This window comes from Artemia sp. Qi Xiang Cuo, chromosome 9, assembly GCF_049724085.1.
Source record: "Artemia sp. Qi Xiang Cuo chromosome 9, ASM4972408v1, whole genome shotgun sequence".
NCBI lineage: Eukaryota > Metazoa > Arthropoda > Branchiopoda > Anostraca > Artemiidae > Artemia > Artemia sp. Qi Xiang Cuo.
Genome location: NC_142802.1, coordinates 30,173,465 through 30,192,019, shown reverse-complemented (window position 1 = coordinate 30,192,019; position 18,555 = coordinate 30,173,465). Strand labels below are relative to the sequence as shown.

Here is an 18,555-nt window from a genome sequence, read left to right as displayed (position 1 = left end):
TGAATGAAGTATCTGTACTGTATATCCAAGAGGTGAAATAAATAAAGAGCTTGTTACTTACTTACAAATATTTTCATAATTTCTTGAATAAAATTTCCGTATTGTGTATCCAAGAGTTGACTTCAAGAAAGAAATGTTTACTTACTGGGAATTTTTTCATAATTTCTTGAAGTTAATTTCTACATCGTATATCTAACTCGTAAAAACAATAAAGAGTTTGTTACTTAATTAGAATTTTGTCATAATTTCATGAACGAAATGTCTTTTTGTTTATCCAACAGTCGAATTCAAAAAAGAATTTGCTACTTAGTAACAATTTTTTCATAATTTCTTGAATGAAATTTCCGTATTGTGTATCCAAGAGTTGACTTCAAGAAAGAAATTGTTACTTACTGAGAACTTTTTCATAATTTCTTGAATTAAATTTCTACATCGTGTAGCTAAGTGAAAATTGTTTGTGATAAAGAAAAAAAAAGTTAATTACTTGCGATTTTTTCATAATTTCTTGAATGAAGTACCTGTACTGTATATCCAAGAGGTGAAATCAATAAAGAATTTGTTACTTACTTACAAATATTTTCATAATTTCTTGAATAAAATTTCCGTATTGTGTATCCAAGAGTTGACTTCAAGAAAGAAATGGTTACTTACTGAGAATTTTTTCGTAATTTCTTGAATTTAATTTCTACATCGTATATCTAGCTCGTGAAAACAATAAAGAGTTTGTTATTTACTTAGAATTTTGTCATAATTTCTTGAACGAAATGTCTTTTTGTTTATCCAACAGGTGAATTCAAGAAAGAATTTGCTACTTAGTTACAATTTTTCATAATTTCTTGAATGAAATTTCCGTATTGTGTATCCAAGAGTTGACTTCAAGAAAGAAATTGTTACTTACTGAGAATTTTTTAATAATTTCTTGAATTAAATTTCTACATCATGTAGCTAAGTGAAAATTGTTTGTGATAAAGAGAAAAAAAAAGTTACTTACTTGTGATTTTTTCATAATTTCTTGAATGAAGTATCTGTACTGTATATCAAAGAGGTAAAATCAAAAAAGAGTTTGTTACTTACTTACAATTATTTTCATAATTTCTTGTATGAAATTTCCTTATTGTGTATTCAAGAGTTCATTTCAAGAAAGAAATTCTTACTTACTGAGAATTTTTTCATAATTTCTTGAATTAAATTTCTACATCTTGTATCTAAGTCGTGTAAACAATAAAGAGTTTGTTACTTACTTAGAATTTTGTCATAATTTCTTGAACGAAATGTCTTTGTTTATCCAGCAGGTGAATTCAAGAAAGAATTTGATACTTACTTACAATTTTTACATAATTTCTTTAATGAAATTTCTGTATTGTGTATCCAAGAGGTGACTTCAAGAAAGAATTTGTTACTTACTTACTTACAATTTTTTCATAGTTTCTTAAATGAAGTTTCCGCATTGTGTATCCAAGAGGTGACTTCAGGAAAGAGTTTGTTACTTGCTTACAATAGAACTATTCTAAAGAATAAAGACGGGTTAAGATTAAAGATATTTATTGCTTAAACGTATTGACACACAGCCCAAAGAGACGCACAAAGCCCAAAGAAACACACATAGCCCAAAGAGACACAAACAGCCCAAAGAGACAAACACAGACCAAAAAGACTCTACTTACTTACAATTTTTTCATAATTTCTTTAATGAAATTTTTGTATTGTGTATCCAAGAGGTGACTTGAAAAAAGAATTTGTTACTTACTTACTTACAATTTTTTCATAGTTTCTTAAATGAAGTTTCTGCATTGTGTATCCAAGTGGTGACTTCAGGAAAGAGTGTGTTACTTGCTTACAATAGAACTATTCTAAAGAATAAAGACGGGTTAAGCTTAAAGATATTTATTGCTTAAACGTATTGACACACAGCCCAAAGAGATACACAAAGCCCAAAGAAACAAACACAGCGCAAAGAGACACAAATAGCCCAAAGAGACAAACGCAGACCAAAAAGACTCAAACAGCCCAAAGAGACACACAAACAGACCAAAAAGACTCAAACAGCCCAAAGAAACACACAGCCCAAAGAGACACACACAGACTCAAGAGACACAAACAGCTCAAAGAGACACAGACAGCCCAAACAGAAACACAACCCAAAGAGACAAACACAGACCTAAAAGACTCAAACAGCCCAAAGAGACACATACAGACCAAAAAGACTCAGACACCCCAAACAGCTCAAAGAGACACACATGGCTCCTAAGAGACACAAACAGCCGAAAGAAACACACAAAGAGCAAATTGACTCAAACACTCCATAGAGACACACATAGCCCAAAGAAACACAAACACACATAAGTGACACAAACTGTATAAAGAGACACACACAGCCAGAATAGCCACAAAAAGCCCAAAGAGACACATACAGACCAAAAAGATTCAAACACCCCAAAGAGACACACATAGCCCAAAGAGACACACATGACTCCTAAGAGACACAGACAGTCAAAAGAAACAAACACAGACCAAAATGACTCAAACAGCCCAAAGAGACACTTATAGCCCAAAGAAACACAAACAGCCCAAAGAGACACAAACAGCCATAAGAGACAAACACAGCCCAAAAAAGACTCAAACAGCCCAAAGAGACACAAACAGATCAAAAAGACTCAAACAGTCCAACGAGACACACATCCCAAAGAGACGCACAAAGCCCAAACAAACAAACACAGTCCAAAGAGACACAAACAGACAAAAGAGACAAACACAGACCAAAAAGACTCAAACAGCCCAAAGAGACACACAAACAGACCAAAAAGACTCAAACAGCCCAAAGAGACACAAACAACCTCAAGAGACACAAACAGCTCAAAGAGAGACAGACAGCCCAAAGAGAAACACAACCCAAAGAGACAAACACAGACCTCATGAGATACTTAGTATATTTTAACGACTACCCCCCAATTTCAATATCGACATAAAGCTACAGATGGCCCCCTTAAACTTCATTTTGATGGACATGCTTCCTGCAGAACCTAATGTACATGTCAGTATCACATCGGGAATTCTTTAAATTTGATAAAAACAAGTTATGAGCTCTTTTGCATTGGCAGTGGAAAAGCTAAGAACCAGTGACAAAAACATTAAACTTCTTGTCCCTCAGACAATCCCTACTCACTGATACATTGTTGCTGGTTCTCGTAGCTATAGTGACTCATCATTCATCAATGGAGAAATCCCTTTAAAACTTGCTTTGACCCTTGTAAAGAGTGGCAGTGCTGTTGGATCCTGGACTGAATCCCCACACGATTTTAAGTTTTTCGGTCTATCTAGCCTCGTGTGCAAAATGAATGGTATTCCACTGTACACTTTATCATTTGACAAAAAATCCTATAGAACTCTGTACGAATTGACCATACAATCCCTAGATCATGTCTCTCAACTATTTGAAAATGGAATAACCAATTCAATGTTTTCAAAAAATCATGGGGTTATTGTTTTGGACTTGTCAGGCACACAGGATATAAGTATAGTACGAACAGGGAATGTACGTTTAGAGTGTACATTTGCCAATGCTCTGGCTGAGAGTATCACGCTAATATTACTGAGTCAATTTAAAACCAATTGGGAAATCACACCCGACGACAGTGTTCTACTAGGCTTTGCACCATGAAAACAAACCAAATAATCAATGTATTTAGTATGGATCCATACATGTCTCAGTAAAAGTACTACTGCATACCTTCGGACTTTATTGAACAAATTCCAAGCGTTAACAACACCCTAATCATTGTTAATAGCAGTCCTTTGACTTTGTAGACTGGTCATTAGCTATTCATCTTTCAAACAGTGAAGAATATTGAATTTTTCGATTTTCTTGGCCTATTATATAAATTCTCCGCTCCATACATTAGCAAATTTATTGAAAGCAGTGGGAAAATCATTATTCAAAATCAACGAAGAGTACAGGATTTAACGACTATGACATGTGGCTTTCATGCACTACTCTTTTTCATGTTCAGATACCGTGGCTATACCTACAAGCAGTTTCTCAATATCTACGTTGACTTACCTCGATTGAACGACTTTCTAGTGGAGAATATACTTACAAGTGTATTTAATATTGATTTTAGTGCCCTAAGAATAAAATGTTCTAAATATGTTTGACAAATTTTTTCTTAATAAAAAACAAATTATATACATGATAAAACGACTTTTCTACTCTTTAGATTTCATCAACTACTAGTTATTTGTCAACAAGAGCTACTGCAGGTAGATTATCTGAAGGTAGATTCACAGTGTACTGATCCTGATGTACTGCAATGTCAGGGTCACATTTTCTACAGTAGAGTGTGACTTCACTCTTGTCTTACCTCTTTGTATAGTCAATGATGCTGTTCTCATTCATTTTATAGAACTCACATGTTTCAATTGGTGTATTTAAAGCAATTTCATAAACAGTGTCTTCAAGTGATGAATCACATTCTTTCACAGCCAAACAAAAATCAGTAGACTTATAATCATTACATCCTTTGTCTGCACAAGAATGACGTAGAAACCATATTCCTTTGTTGTTCCAACAGTTGAATCGTTGACCTGGTTCCTCCTCCCAGAACAATCTAAAACCACGACGATACCAATCTCGTAGCAATAAACTAAAATCACGGTTAGGATTCTTTCCAGTCACACCGGGATATGTATTCTCCCACTGCTTACATTTATCATAATGACAATTGGAGCATAGGTAACCTCTAGGATGAGAGTCACACACCTCTTCAAGACAGGAATTACAACCTTTAATTTGTACAGCAGTATCCTCTATGCAATTTACATGGGTTGCATAATCTACACTTTTCATCATACTCATCAATCATTGTGCAATTCTCGCATGATGACCAGCTGCCCAGTGAGTACATACATAGTGGACATGTATGGAACATTTTGTCATGTGTTGACACTCTCACTGCCGCAATGAAACTGAGCTAGCAACATCAAAAATTTTCTGAGATAGAGAGAGATACAGAGGAGTAAATTATCCTTGAGCACCATCTTTCTTATGAAAAAAAGTCCTAAATTTCTAAACTAATGTTTAAAAGCATATCCACAATATCATTTGACCGTGTCGTGATCAATATATCAATAAATTGAGTAAATGCATTTGGACCACAATCTAAAAGCTTCTTGCAATATCCTAGTGATGGAGAATTAGTTTTCATTATATCTACAAGCGAGCCCTGAAAAAATATCTCCCTTTGAATATACAACTCTAGAAGATCGTCATCTAGAATCAAACGTTTGTCCATAATAATTAGATTCCTCATGATTTGCTCTTTCTCGAATCTATCCATTTCTTAGAATCCTAACTCTCTCACAACCAACTTCAGGCTAACCAGAATTTTTTTGTACTCTAAAAAATATTCGCTAGTCTTCTTTGGAAAGAAAAAAATACCATTGATTTAGAAACAATTTTATTGAACATAATTACAATAATAATATTCACTGATGCATTTTGTTCTCATCAATATATTTCGATAGGACATCTAATACTGACCGATGTTTATTTATATGGAGAATATTCGCTTTTCCAGCAAAACATAGCTGTTCCTCCTGCTTAAATTTGCTTAATGATATCACATATCTAGCATACATAGTGTCCCATTCAAGACATAGTCTACAACCAGCGGTTATTTCCAAAGCTACATTGGGTACTCGTGCATCACTACTGCTGTTGTCAGCTCCATCATTAATCTCCAATAATGTAAATGCACTACTCATTTTTCTCTACTAAAATCCACGCAAATAAACTATTCTCTTAAAATTCAATTCTGTTACTAATATGAATTGTAAGGAAAATTTTTCGTTTTATTCAAATCCCAATCACCAATCCATTTATACTCACTTTCTTTGAAAGGGTGTAATGCCCTGTAGAATAACATTGAAATGGCTGTATCTCCGAGCAAATCCAGAAGGTCATGTGAGGGAGCTCTGAATCTCTTTGAAAAGGGGTCAAGCTTCTATAGAATAATGTTGAAATTGCTATACCTCCGAGCAAATAGCATTGAAATTGCTATACCTCCGAGCAAATTCCATATATGGTTACTACTAAAGTGTCAATAATTATATTTTAGGCTTCACAGTTGTAAAAGAAGTAATGCCACACGGCGGCAGTACTAGATTCAATCAAGTTGATTCGCCTTATTTGTAATGACATTAGGCTACGTTTGGTGATCTGTAATTGCGTTTTTGCTATAATGACGGGGGTCATTGTTTAGGTAGGGGTAGGGTAGATTCCTAAAAAGTACATTTTTAATGGACAAACTGCTTACTCTTCATGAGGCTTCAGATAGATTTTGAAATAGGTAGGGGGATTGGGAATTAATTAAATTGTTTTTGTATACAGCTAAAATGTTACATTCCCATATCCACCAGCACAGAGGTGGAAAAGAAAAGGCAGGCCATCATCAGCCCCGTCAGGAAATTTCTTTGGGTGGCAAATACTGCCACCCAATTATCAACTTAGTTTTCAGCAATTTTAAATGGTGTTATTTTCTTTTTCAATTTATATGAAGTACTTCAATGTATTTAAACAAATGTATGTAATGTATTTATTGATAAGAAAATTCCATTTTAGAGGTTGTGATGGCTTCAGTTATATAGAAGATCAAAAGTCTCACTGAATTTCCATTCATACAATCAGTAATACTCCTTTTCATCAAACCGAAATTCTTTAGTAGTAATATTAACAAAGATTTTTTTTTTACCAAAATCGCCAATTTTTTAAGCATATTCAAACATTATCCAAAATTGAAATTGCACATTTTAACGGAGGACGGTACTAATCAACGTACAATTATTCATTTACACATTTTAAAAGCAATTAACCAGAGATTTAAGCGATCGGTACCTCAAATTATAGGCTTTATCCTGATTAGGCCTGGGTATGATCTGGAAAAAAAAAATCAGAAATTGAATAAAAAGAGAGCTTTTCAACTGAAAGCAAGGAAAAGATACCTATTTGAACAGATTATTCTTTATATGAAGGAGGCTGTCTCCTCTTTAGCTCCTTACTCTTTACTGTAAAGTTTGGCCTTTTTTGAAATTTTAAAGAAAATTTGCAATTGGAAAGATAGGATTTTTCAAAGCACTGAAAAACTTTTGTTTAATGAGCTAGGTATTGTAAGGGGGCAGTCCTCCTTATATACAAAGTAATTTATATTTGTTTTGATACCAATAAATACTTGAGAAGAATCAGCTTATTTTGCTGACTCTAAATATGTATCTTTCATCAAATTTTGTCTAGCTCCTCAGCAGGAAAGATCCAAAGGAACGTTGTCTAATTTTTAACAGAAGTGGGAAAGAACCTCTAGACGTCATAGAATTTTGATGAAAATCACATCATCAGATTCAGTGTCTAAAAGAACCCTACTGTAGATGTTTCAAGCTCATATCTGCAAAAATGTGGAATTTTGTAATTTTTGCCAGAAGAAAGATCACGGATGCGTGTTTATTGTTTTTTTTTTGTTTTTTTTTTTAGGGGTGATTGTATCAACCCAGTGGGCCTAGAGCGTCGAGAGACGTCTCATTCTAACGGAAATAAAAATTTCTAGTGCCATTTTTAAGTGACCAAAAAAATTGGAGGGCAACTAGGCCCCCTCCCTCACCACCTTGTTCCCAAAATCGTCCGATCAAAATTTTCAGATAGCTGTTTTGTTCAGCGTATTTTAAAGGCTCAATAACTATGTCTTTAGAGATGAAATTAAATAAAAAAAAAACAAGTTTTTTAAACTGAAAGCAAGGACCGACATTAAAACTTAAAACGAACAGAGATTATTCCGTATATGAAAGGGACTGTCCCCGCTTCAACCCTGTACACTTTACGAAAAATTTTTTTATTGGTTTTAAAAATAGATTTTGAAGACCGAGTCAAACGTTCGCGTTAAGAGTGCGGCGGGGAGGAGGGGACAGCCCCTGTCATATCCGGACTACTTTCTGGGCGTGTTATTTTGTAATGTCGCTCCTTACTTTCAGTTTAAAAAACTTGTTTTTTTTTATTTAATTTCTTATCGTTTTTTAAGTTAATGCAGCTTTTATTTGCATAAAAATTTTACTTTCCTTTTGCTAAAAGGATGTATTTAAAAATCAACTTACGTACCTAATTTATATATTCGTATATTTTTCTTCTGGCAAAAAATACAAAGTTGCAGATTTTTGCAGATATGAGCTTGAAACCTTTGTAATAGGGTTTTCTGATACGCTGAATCTGATTGCGTGATTTTCATTAAAATTCTTTCACTTGCAGGGGATGTTTCCCCCCTCTTTAAAAAATCGAGTAAATTTTCTCAGGCTCATAGCCTTTGATAAGTACTACTAAGATAAATAAGATTTATATATTTAGGATCAGCATTATAAACACATTCTTTTGATACATTTATTGACATCAAAATTTCATTTTTAAAAGTTTCGATTACTATTGAGCCGTATCGCTTGTTTTTTTATTGTTTTTTTTATTACGTATATGTTATTACTTATATGAAGGGGTTCTCCCTTAGTCAATACCACGCTCTTTACGTTAAAAGTTAAAAAAAATTTGATACACAAACCCCTTAAACACAACGGCCTTTTATTGAGAATAGAGCGCTCTTTTTAAATCAATAAAAAAAATCTGTAGCGTAACGAGCGTGTTTTTGAGTTGGGGGAGAACCCCCTCACATACGTTATAATTTCTGTTCGTTTTAAGTTCTAATATTCCTTCTTACATTTCAGTTGAAAAAACTTGTTTTTTTTTATTTAATTTCTGATCGTTTCTTAAATAATGCTTGGAAATCCGGCGCGCCCTTCATAGAAATGTCCCTTACCCCAAAGAAACATCCTCCACGTAAATTTTATCCAGATTAACCCCCTCCACTAGCCCCCCCCCCCCTCCAGAAAAAATCCTTCCTGAAAATGGTTGTATACTTCCCAATACCCAATAAATAATGCTGGCAAGTCCGGCGCCCCCTTCATGGCAATTTCCCTTCCCCCATGGAAACTTCCTTCATGGAAAGATCCTTCCATATAGACCCCGACCCTCTCCTTCCCCTACCTACCAGAAAAAATCTCCACTGAAAAAGTCTGTATACTTCCCAATAACCAATACTATATGTTAACATTGAGTAAAGTTCATAACTTTCAGCCCTCCCCCTGAGGACTTTGGGGGATCAAGTCATCCTAAAAGACATTTTTATCATATTTTCGACCGTGATGAATAAAATGACTATCTCAAAATTTTGATCGGGAGACTTTGGGGAAAAAATGAGCGTGGGAGGGGGCCTAGTTGCCCTCCATTTTTTGGTCACCTGAAAAGGGCACTAGAACTGTTGATTTCCGTTCCAATGAGTCTTCCCACGATATTTTAGGACTACTGGGTCGATACGATAATCCCTGGGAAAAAAAAAAACAACAAACAAACAAACAAATAAACACGCATCCGTGATCTTTCTTCTGGCAAAAAATGGAAAATTCCACATTTTTGTAGATAGGAGCTTGAAACCTCTACAGTAGGGTTCTCTGATACGCTGAATATGATGATGCGATTTTCATTTAGGTTTTATTACTTTTAAGGGGACTTTCCCCCTTTTTTCGAAAATCAGCCAAATTTTCTCAGGCGCGTAACTTTTGATTGGTAGCATTAAACTTGATGAAAGTTATATATTTGAAATTAGCATTGAAATCTGATTCTTTTGATATATCTATTGGTATCAAAAACCCGTTTTCTAGAGTTTCGGTTACCATTGAGCCGGGTCGCTCCTTACTTACAGTTCGTTACCACGAACTGTTTGATGACCCCCTACAGCCCCTGGGGAAAGGTTTTCAAGTTGTAAAATTTACCTATTGTTTTGTTTGTTATTGAGAAGTATGCATACATTTTTCGAATGGGGAGGGGAGGACGAATTATCTGCTGGGAGGATTTTTCACGGGGAGAATTTTCCATGGAAAGGCAAGTTTCCAGGGGGTTAACTTTTCAGGGGAAATTTTACACTGGGTGACTTCGCCAGAATTCCTATACGAAATTTCTTTACATGTCTGGATTTCTCTTTACCGATTCAATTATAGGTGTGGAGATGTTAAGTGTAATTGTCCAGGGTAAATTTTTGCCAGGATTTAACTGCTCAGAGGATATTTCTGTGGGGAGGGGTATTTTTCCGTGGGTGCTATTAAAAAAAATGAGAAATTAAATAATTTTTTTTCAATTGAAAGTAAGGAGCAACATTAGCACTTAAAACGAACAGAAATGATTACGTATAGGAGGGGGGTTGCCGCCTCATTAATACCTCGCTATTTACGCTGAAGTTTAAATTAGTCCAAATTCTTTAAATCAACTCCCGAAACACAAGGGTCGTTTAATTAGAACAATAAGTAATGTTTTTAAAGTGTCGAAAAACTGTAGCGTCAAGAGCAAGGTGTTGAGGAGGGGGGCAACACCCCTCATATATGTAATAACTTCTGTTCGTTTTAAGATTTAATGTTGCTCCTTATTTTCAGTTGAAAAAACTTTCAACTGAAAGTGTTTTTTGTTTTTTTTTATTTAATGAAGCTTAGAGACAAACATTTTTTAAAGGCAATGGAAAAAGTATGTCAATTAAAATAAAAGTATATAAAAAATGAAAAAAGTAATCAATTACAAAAAATACACAAAACAATAGCCTACTTACCAAAAATAATATATAGACTCCATTCAGTTATATACATATTATAGACAGTATTCAGTTCTGTTGAGCAATGCCGAAGCGTTGGACGGATATTTCTTAACAATATCGAAAGTTTTGAACTCGGTTATTAAACACCGAAATATTTATTGCCTTTAGACTCAATTGTTTATTAAAAGTAACGCATTATCAGAGTAGTTTGTTCAAAATAAAACATTGAAACTAGGATTTAAAAAATAAAATACAAAATTTTAATTCAATATTTTATTTTCATTTTGAAAACAAAAACCAACGTATTTGACACCTTTATACTTCATAACTGTACAAACGATAAATACAATCACTCCTAGAAAAAAATGACAATAAAACACCAAAAACGTATCCGTTCAGGGGAAAAAATACAAAAATCCCCAGCATTCCGTTCAGTGGAAACATTTTTGATTATAGTGGATTCATATATCAGCTCTCGGGTACTATTGCAATGCAAGCAAAAGTTGACAGCATATTTTTATCAAAATTGCCCCTTATTAAGTTGTTTTCCTTACGTTTTCTTTTTATTATATGAACTTTCTTGTGTACTAATAACTCCACTAATTATATATAAACATATGTATATTTAGGATCACCATAAAAAGTTGATTCTTTGATTGAATGTTATCAATAGTTAGGCTTTTATACTTTCGTTATTGACATGGATCGTTATTTACTTACCAGAGTCTTCAGAGTGGAAACACCTTTTTGGATTCACTCACTTTGGACAGAAGTAATTAAGAGCTTTGAACGTGAATTAATTCAGTGACCCTAGCTAACTCATCTTTAATCAGCGATAATATATCAAAACCCATTCCGGTTCAAAAAAATGGCAAAGAGAGTATGCCAGGAATGCAGATTAAGAGTTACTATTAACTCTATTTATTGCAATAGCTGTGAGCTTTATTTCCATGAACATTGCTCCGGTATATAAAGTTCTAAGTGGTCAAAACATTGGCTTTGCCTAGATTGTACTACAAAAGAAGATACTAATGACAAGGTAGTACCCTTTGATGACTCTGCGTTGTTCCACCCAAACCCCGTCTACCCTTAAGACACCTCCACGTCACCCATCGGGAAGTGACCTAGTCAACATTTTGAAGGAAGTGAGGTCATCACTCTTTTCGTCCCTCAAATCAATTCCTTGCCAAACCAGTTCCATGCCCCAGGACAGTCCCCCCTCTCCACGTCCGATATGTGTCTTGACAAAACAATTTCGTTTAAAAATCAACTGATTTAAATTGCCCAACCCCTGACCAAGCTACAGTATTCAAGACGTGCGCATTCCAGCCAGTCCTCCTTGTTAAAAAACGTCCCTAATGCACCTAAAACAAGAAACCTCCTCCCTCCAATGCAGCGGTTGTTATCATTGATGAGTGAACTTAAACATGTTATTATAGAAATGTCCACCCTAACCACTTCAAAAAGTGTTAGAGTTGGTAACCCCCAGTCTTTTCCAATCCAGGGAAAGGAGAAATCCCCAATTTCTGTTAAAACCAATATTAAAACAAGAATTATTGATGCTAATGTCGCTCCTGAAAACATCATCAAAAATTAACAGAAGACAAGGTCAACGACAAAATTATAGATACGAATCTAGTGATTTCCGGTTCAACTAAGATAAAAAGACAAGTTTGTGTGTTTAAAGGATTAAACTGTCTTGGTTTTAATCCCCTCTCAGGCACAAGTGTTCAAGGTCAAGTTCATTCTGAAATTGAACCTAGTTATGCATGTAAAACTAGGTGTAAGTTCAATACTAGTGATCACAGTTTATAGAATTATCCAGTAAGTTTATCGCAGATCATTTCTGGTCTTCATTCTCGGTACGAACAAAAGGCTCCTCCCACTTATTTCTACATTAGCAGGTTAGTCTGTTTCCGTCAATCAATGAGAAATGGTTACAAAGTGCATTATTCGTAATAGCAGGTTTCCACTTGTTTCGTGTCCAAGAGAAATCTGACTTGTCTACCCGTGAAAAGATCTAATGCCGCACATCTGTCTAACTGCAAAAACGTTCTCTGGAGCACTCGCACCTTGGTCCGGGTTTTTATAATGGGTGAGATAGGGTATGATCATACTGCTAATTCTATAAACTGTGCTAGTGATGAACTATCCAGGAAGCAATTTAATGCTAATAAAGGTGCATGCAAATAGACCTGAGGAGAAGTTTGCCCGAAAGAAGAATCGTGGAAGTGCCTTCAATTTATGAAGAATTATTACTGGAAGAATTAATACAATTTCCCTTGGAGCAAAATATTTTAATCCGGGGTGTATGATAGTTTTATAAGTTGGCTTTGCTCCGGTGAATGCAGTCAAATCCACTTAAAATATGGATACAAATATTTTAAAAAGCCCTTAAATAGTGCCGACAAAAATTTAAACCCACAGTCAGCACCCCCTCCAATTCCTTCTCTCATCAGTTTGGACCTGTCAAAAAACGATTTACATCAAACCTTCCCAGTATTACGTCAAAGGTCAATGAGATACTACAAGCAGTTCAGCTCAACGAAAACAAATTCTCCCCCCTCCAACAGTGCCAAGAAAACTCTGTCAAAAAACGAGAGTCACCGAGCCTGTCATGTAACACACCACTGTCCATTGAAGCACCACCACCAGCTCATTCTGGGGAATTTAAGACCCCCACCGTATTCTATCACCGCAAAGAAGACCCTACTTCCATCCATTCGGGTTATGGAAGCATCGAATTACGTGCCTCTAGTGTAAACCTGTGTTTTAGTTCTAACTTGTGTCCCCCAAATCCCAACTTAATAATATCCCCATAATTTGCCCAATTTTATCCTTTTTTTTCAAACCTTGTGTAGCCTAAATTTATAATCCTACCTGTCTAAAAAATTCCAGCCTCCTTCGCGACAAAAATACCCCCACCCTCCCAGATCCACGTTCCTCCCACCCCCCACTGCCTCCCATCATGAACAAACAGAAAATTGTTCTATTTAGTAATCGTTTAACCACACCAAAATAGCTCGCTATGAACGCCAAAAGCCTGAATTTCAACAAAATGATTGAGCTAGAGGGCCTCTCTCAAGTATATAAAATTGATGTAATTGCTGTAACTGAGGTCCAAGCACAGAACCCTGATTTATTGAAAATTAATAACTGCTCCCAATTCATAAAACTTCGTCCCCATGATCACCCCCTAGGTAAAAAGGGAGATGGAATACTATTATTTGTAAATAATTATCTCTTTCCTAAATTAATTCATACTCCCAACCTTTTAGATTACGATGAAATCATTTGGGTAAGTGTAAGACCCAAAGTTTTACCACGCCCCTTTAATTTGATTGTGTTTTGCTGCTTCTATTATTCCTCAAATCAAAACGCTGCACAAAGACAGCGATTCTATAAACAACTGTATAGTAGTGCCGACTTTGTCCTATGCAAATTCCCGAACGCCGGTATTTTCTTAGTAGGTGATGCTAATGATCTAAAGTTAAATCCCCTTTGTAGTTTCCTAAACTTAAAACAAATAGTAAAAATACCAACAACAAAAGGAAATTCAACCCTGGATTTGCACCAATATGCAGGCTTTATCCAATATGCCTGTCCCCTTGCCCCCGTTAGGAGGAAGTTACCATTTTTGTTTATTAACGGAGCTTCTCAATAGCTTTAATCATACTTTTTCTGTTACTGAGTTCTCTTATCGCCCAATTTCCAATGATGGCCTTTTCACATTTGGATCTTGGATTACCAATGAAAACTGGCTGGCCCTCAAAGGAAAAAATGGCATTAATTTTAAAGTCTCCGAATTCCAAAATCTGATTAAAACAAAATACATAAGATCCTTCCCTGTGAAAAAAGTAAAAACATGTTCTAATGACAAACCATACATTACTAGCCAATTGAAAAAACTAATTAGGATTAAATTGAATCTACTAAAGAGTGGTAAAACATCCGAAGCGAACTCACTGCGTAAATATATAAAAAAAGAAATACGTAAATCTGCTTCTTCTTACAAATGCAAAGTCAAGGATTTATTTTCTACAAAGCCGAAACACTGGTATAATAGAATAAAGAAAATTTGTGGGAAAAGACATAATAATATAGATTTTTATTTCCATCAAGACCCTTCGGTTACAGTCAATGATCTGAACAGGTTTCTTTCTTTCATAGTTCAGAACCTCCCTCCCCTTTCTTTTGACACTCCTTATGATTTGTGCTCTCTCAATTTTCCCGTTATTTCGCCCTCGGATGTAGAGGCAAAAATTAAGAACATTAAAAAGTGTAGTACATGTCCATTAGACATTCCGATTGTACTAATTAAAGTCTTTGCCGACAATCTCTCAGAGCCTTTGTCCTTACTTTTTAACGAAGTTACATCAGCTGGTGAATTTCCAAATTGTTGGAAATTAGGTTTTATTGCTCCAGTCAAAAAGAAAGGTAAAAATCAAGATTTTGAGGGTGTCCGTCCCATTACTCTTACTCCAGTTTTTTCGAAGCTATATGAAAGCTTTTTAGCTAAGTGGTTGAAAGTAAAAATAATCCCAAATGTTGACCAAAGACAATTCGGAAACCTACGCTCTACATCTACTACCCACTATCTTGTTCACCTTATGGACACAATATGCAACACACTCGAAAAACCTAATACCTGGTTCAATGTTATCGCTGTTGACTTGCAAAAAGCTTTTGATTTAATCAACCACAATATACTATTAGAAAAGCTATCTAATGACTTTCAAGTTAACCCTTATTTAATTACAATAATTGTGCACTTCCTCTCTAATAGAAAGCAAGTCGTGAAATACCTGAATGTATATTCTGATCCCCTTCCAATTTATAATGGTGTACCCCAAGGAACCCTCTTAGGTCCAAATTTATTTCTTGCAATGATAAATAACCTTGGTGTTTATTTCCCGGACAGAGGGAAATTCTTTGATGATCTAACTATCTTAGAGACATGTTCCGAAAATTCCAAAAGCAACCCAATGTACATCTTAGAATCAATATCAGCCGAAGCTCTTACTGATGATATGAAAGTCAGCCCTTTAAAGTCAACTGTTCTTACTATTAATTTTCCTAAAACTCTTCCTTCTTTCTCCTGTCCAGTCCCCCCTGAAATGTCCGTTACCACTATGAAATTACTGGGCGTTACCATCTCAAGCGACTTAAAATGGGATTGTCATATTAATGACATCTTAAAACGTGCAAATACCGCATTTTCCCTCCTTAAACTCCTTAAAAAATTTAAATGTCCTAAATCACATTGTTTGAGGATGTTACTATCATCTGTACGCCCATTACTTGAGTACACCTGTCCTATTCGGTGTCATGCCATTTCCATTAGATTGTTGGACAAAATAGAGGCAGTATAAAAAAGGTGCCTAAGAACTATCTTCAATGAGGGTAAAGTATCTTATATTTCCCTTTTTAGGAGAGCTAACCTTGTCACCCTTAAGGAAAGGAGGGCAAAAATTACCTTGCGTTTTGCTAACAATGCCCTTCATAACCCTCGAACAACTCCCCTTTTCCTCGGTCAATATTCACCCCTTCGACCCCACCTCCTGCGTTCTGTGTCAACAAAAATACCCCTTCTCGCCCCAATAAGAGTTTGCACTGAAAGATATAGAAGAACTTTTATCCCAGACATAGTTGACATTTTCAACCACTGAATCTCCGCTGCCTCCCCCCCCCCTCACTCACTCTTTACCTCATAGTTATTAATTCTAATGCCCATTTGGAAATTTGGAGGTTTTATATTTATGTTTGTTAGTCACCAACTAACTTATGTTTTTGTTTTAATTCTACTTTATCCCCTTGTTAATTTTACGAGTTTTTTTTGTGTTGTTGGGGGCATTTTTGCTGACTTGACATTGGCCTTCTACTTTTATGAGTTTACTTTGTACTTTGTTTTTGTTTTTAACGTTTTTACGTATTTGACATTGACCCTTTTATAATTTTCTGTTGCTGTTTGATTGTTTGTTTTTGTTGTTTTTTTTTTCGCTGTATTTGACGCTAAAGTGCGAATTCGGCCCTTTTGGGCCTGTGATAGCCATTTTTCAGCAATAAATCTCATCTTATCTTACTATTAAGAATTTGATTTTTTTTTTTTTTTTTTTTACTCCAACCAAATCATATAGAAAAAATGTTTGTGGAAAACTGCAAAGGGTCAATCAGTCACAAATTAGAACTTATATGTTCCTTATTAAAAGTCAAAATCTATTGGCAGGCAGCCAACAATGGGGCAATACATATTTGTTCCATGGTTTTTCCCTATTTTGCTCTTTTCTTTTGGGTTTGCTTATAATTACTTTATAGGCCTAAATTTCCAGGGGGCCATGACCACCCCTACCGGCGCCCATGGCCCCCATATAATTTTTCAGGGAGGGAAGACAACCTTGCAAAAATTTACCAAGGAGTGGGGAGGGGGCTAATGCTCGAGAAATCATTTCTTTTTAATGTACGTTATATTCTCCAAGAATATTCAGGGCCATATCCTTGGAAGGGAGGCATTTCCACGCTCCCTCTTCCAAAATACTTCCCAAAAATTCACCCTCCCTCTTCTAAAGTAGCTCCCAAAAATTTGGGACGAAAAAGAAACAATTTAAGAAATATTTAAAGGATTCCTGAAGTCTTGCAACCTTATCCTAGATGAATCTAGTAGACTTGTGTTCCCCATATTGTCCATATACAGCTTAATGCGGCGATAACTAGTTATAAAAGTTCTATTTAGGTGGTTTTTTCTGGAGGGGATTTATTGTATGTTCTTCGTTATTTTCTATTTTGTAGGGAGGTACTTCCAAGGAATTCCAACTTTTAAACTTGTGCAAGCGATTTCGCATCTCTTTGGAAAACAGACAAAGAAGAAAACTGCTTACATTTTAACAGGTTTTCCAAGAAATATGAGAGATGTTTCCGAATATATGAAAAAGGTATCAGCACTTTACTTCTGTTTGATTTGAATACATATCTTAGAAAAAATCATGATTCAGTTCAAAATTTCTTCAATTATGCAGAAGTCTTGTTGATATTGTATTTAGATTTAACATATTGTAGAGTGCTTATTGTAAAATATTAATTGAAATACATATTGCAGTGCTTAGAATCCAATATAATTTTTTCTTGCTAAAAATAGGCTTCCATAAATATAAACGAAAACTGCACAAAAGTAAATTGCCCCCGGGTCCGAAGTGCAGAGACGGTCTGGATTCGATGCTGTATTATCCGAGTTTGCTTTTCTCAACTGACGTGAATTTTCTTTCCAAATCCTCAAATTTTTGACAAATCGCCAGAACCAATTTAGCCGCTTTCCGCTGAGCATGGCCTCCATTTTATAAAATAGGAAGACGTTTCAAATTGCTAGGTCTCAAAAAACGCAGAAGCTATTATTCTGATCCAGTGTTAACTCTAACTCTAAGCAACCATTGACCGTCTGAGCAACCATCCCGGAAGCCTGCAATTAGAAAGAGAGTCAAGAGTTTAAAAAATCCTGGAGCCATGAAAGTTACGCAATCGATTTGACCCGAGACAGCTTTCTTGTTCTCAGGACTTCCCTGGGAGCTAGAGAATTTTGCAAGCACCCTACGTGCGTAAAAAGGCATTCTCATGATAGTGAATATGACAGAAAAATGGGAAAGCAGGTTATTTTAATGCAATTCTTTGCATAACAGATATAAATGATGACTCTGTTATATCAGTCTAAGCATTGATAATATGTTTTTGTATTTCTAACTTACCCCTTATTATCACCACAGCCAACAACACAAAAGTAAATCTAGGTGGTCTTGCCGACACACAGTATTGCAGGTATTTACTTATGCCCTATTAAGAGATTAGCAAACTTAGTTCTGAGTAGCTGAAGGTTAGGTTTGGAACGCAACCTACAAGAAACATATAA

The 18,555-nt window shown here is 35.3% G+C and overlaps 1 protein-coding gene across 1 annotated transcript in view; it reads left to right on the top strand.

The window, feature by feature from the left end:
* LOC148948549 (uncharacterized) overlaps positions 1-18,555 on the top strand; it is a 91,370-nt gene that overhangs the window by 62,727 nt on the left and 10,088 nt on the right. Inside the window, exon 4 of the mRNA XM_089094963.1 lies at positions 17,448-17,590. Within this exon, the coding sequence (XP_088951089.1) occupies positions 17,448-17,590 (143 nt within the window). The remainder of the gene's footprint in view (positions 1-17,447; positions 17,591-18,555) is intronic.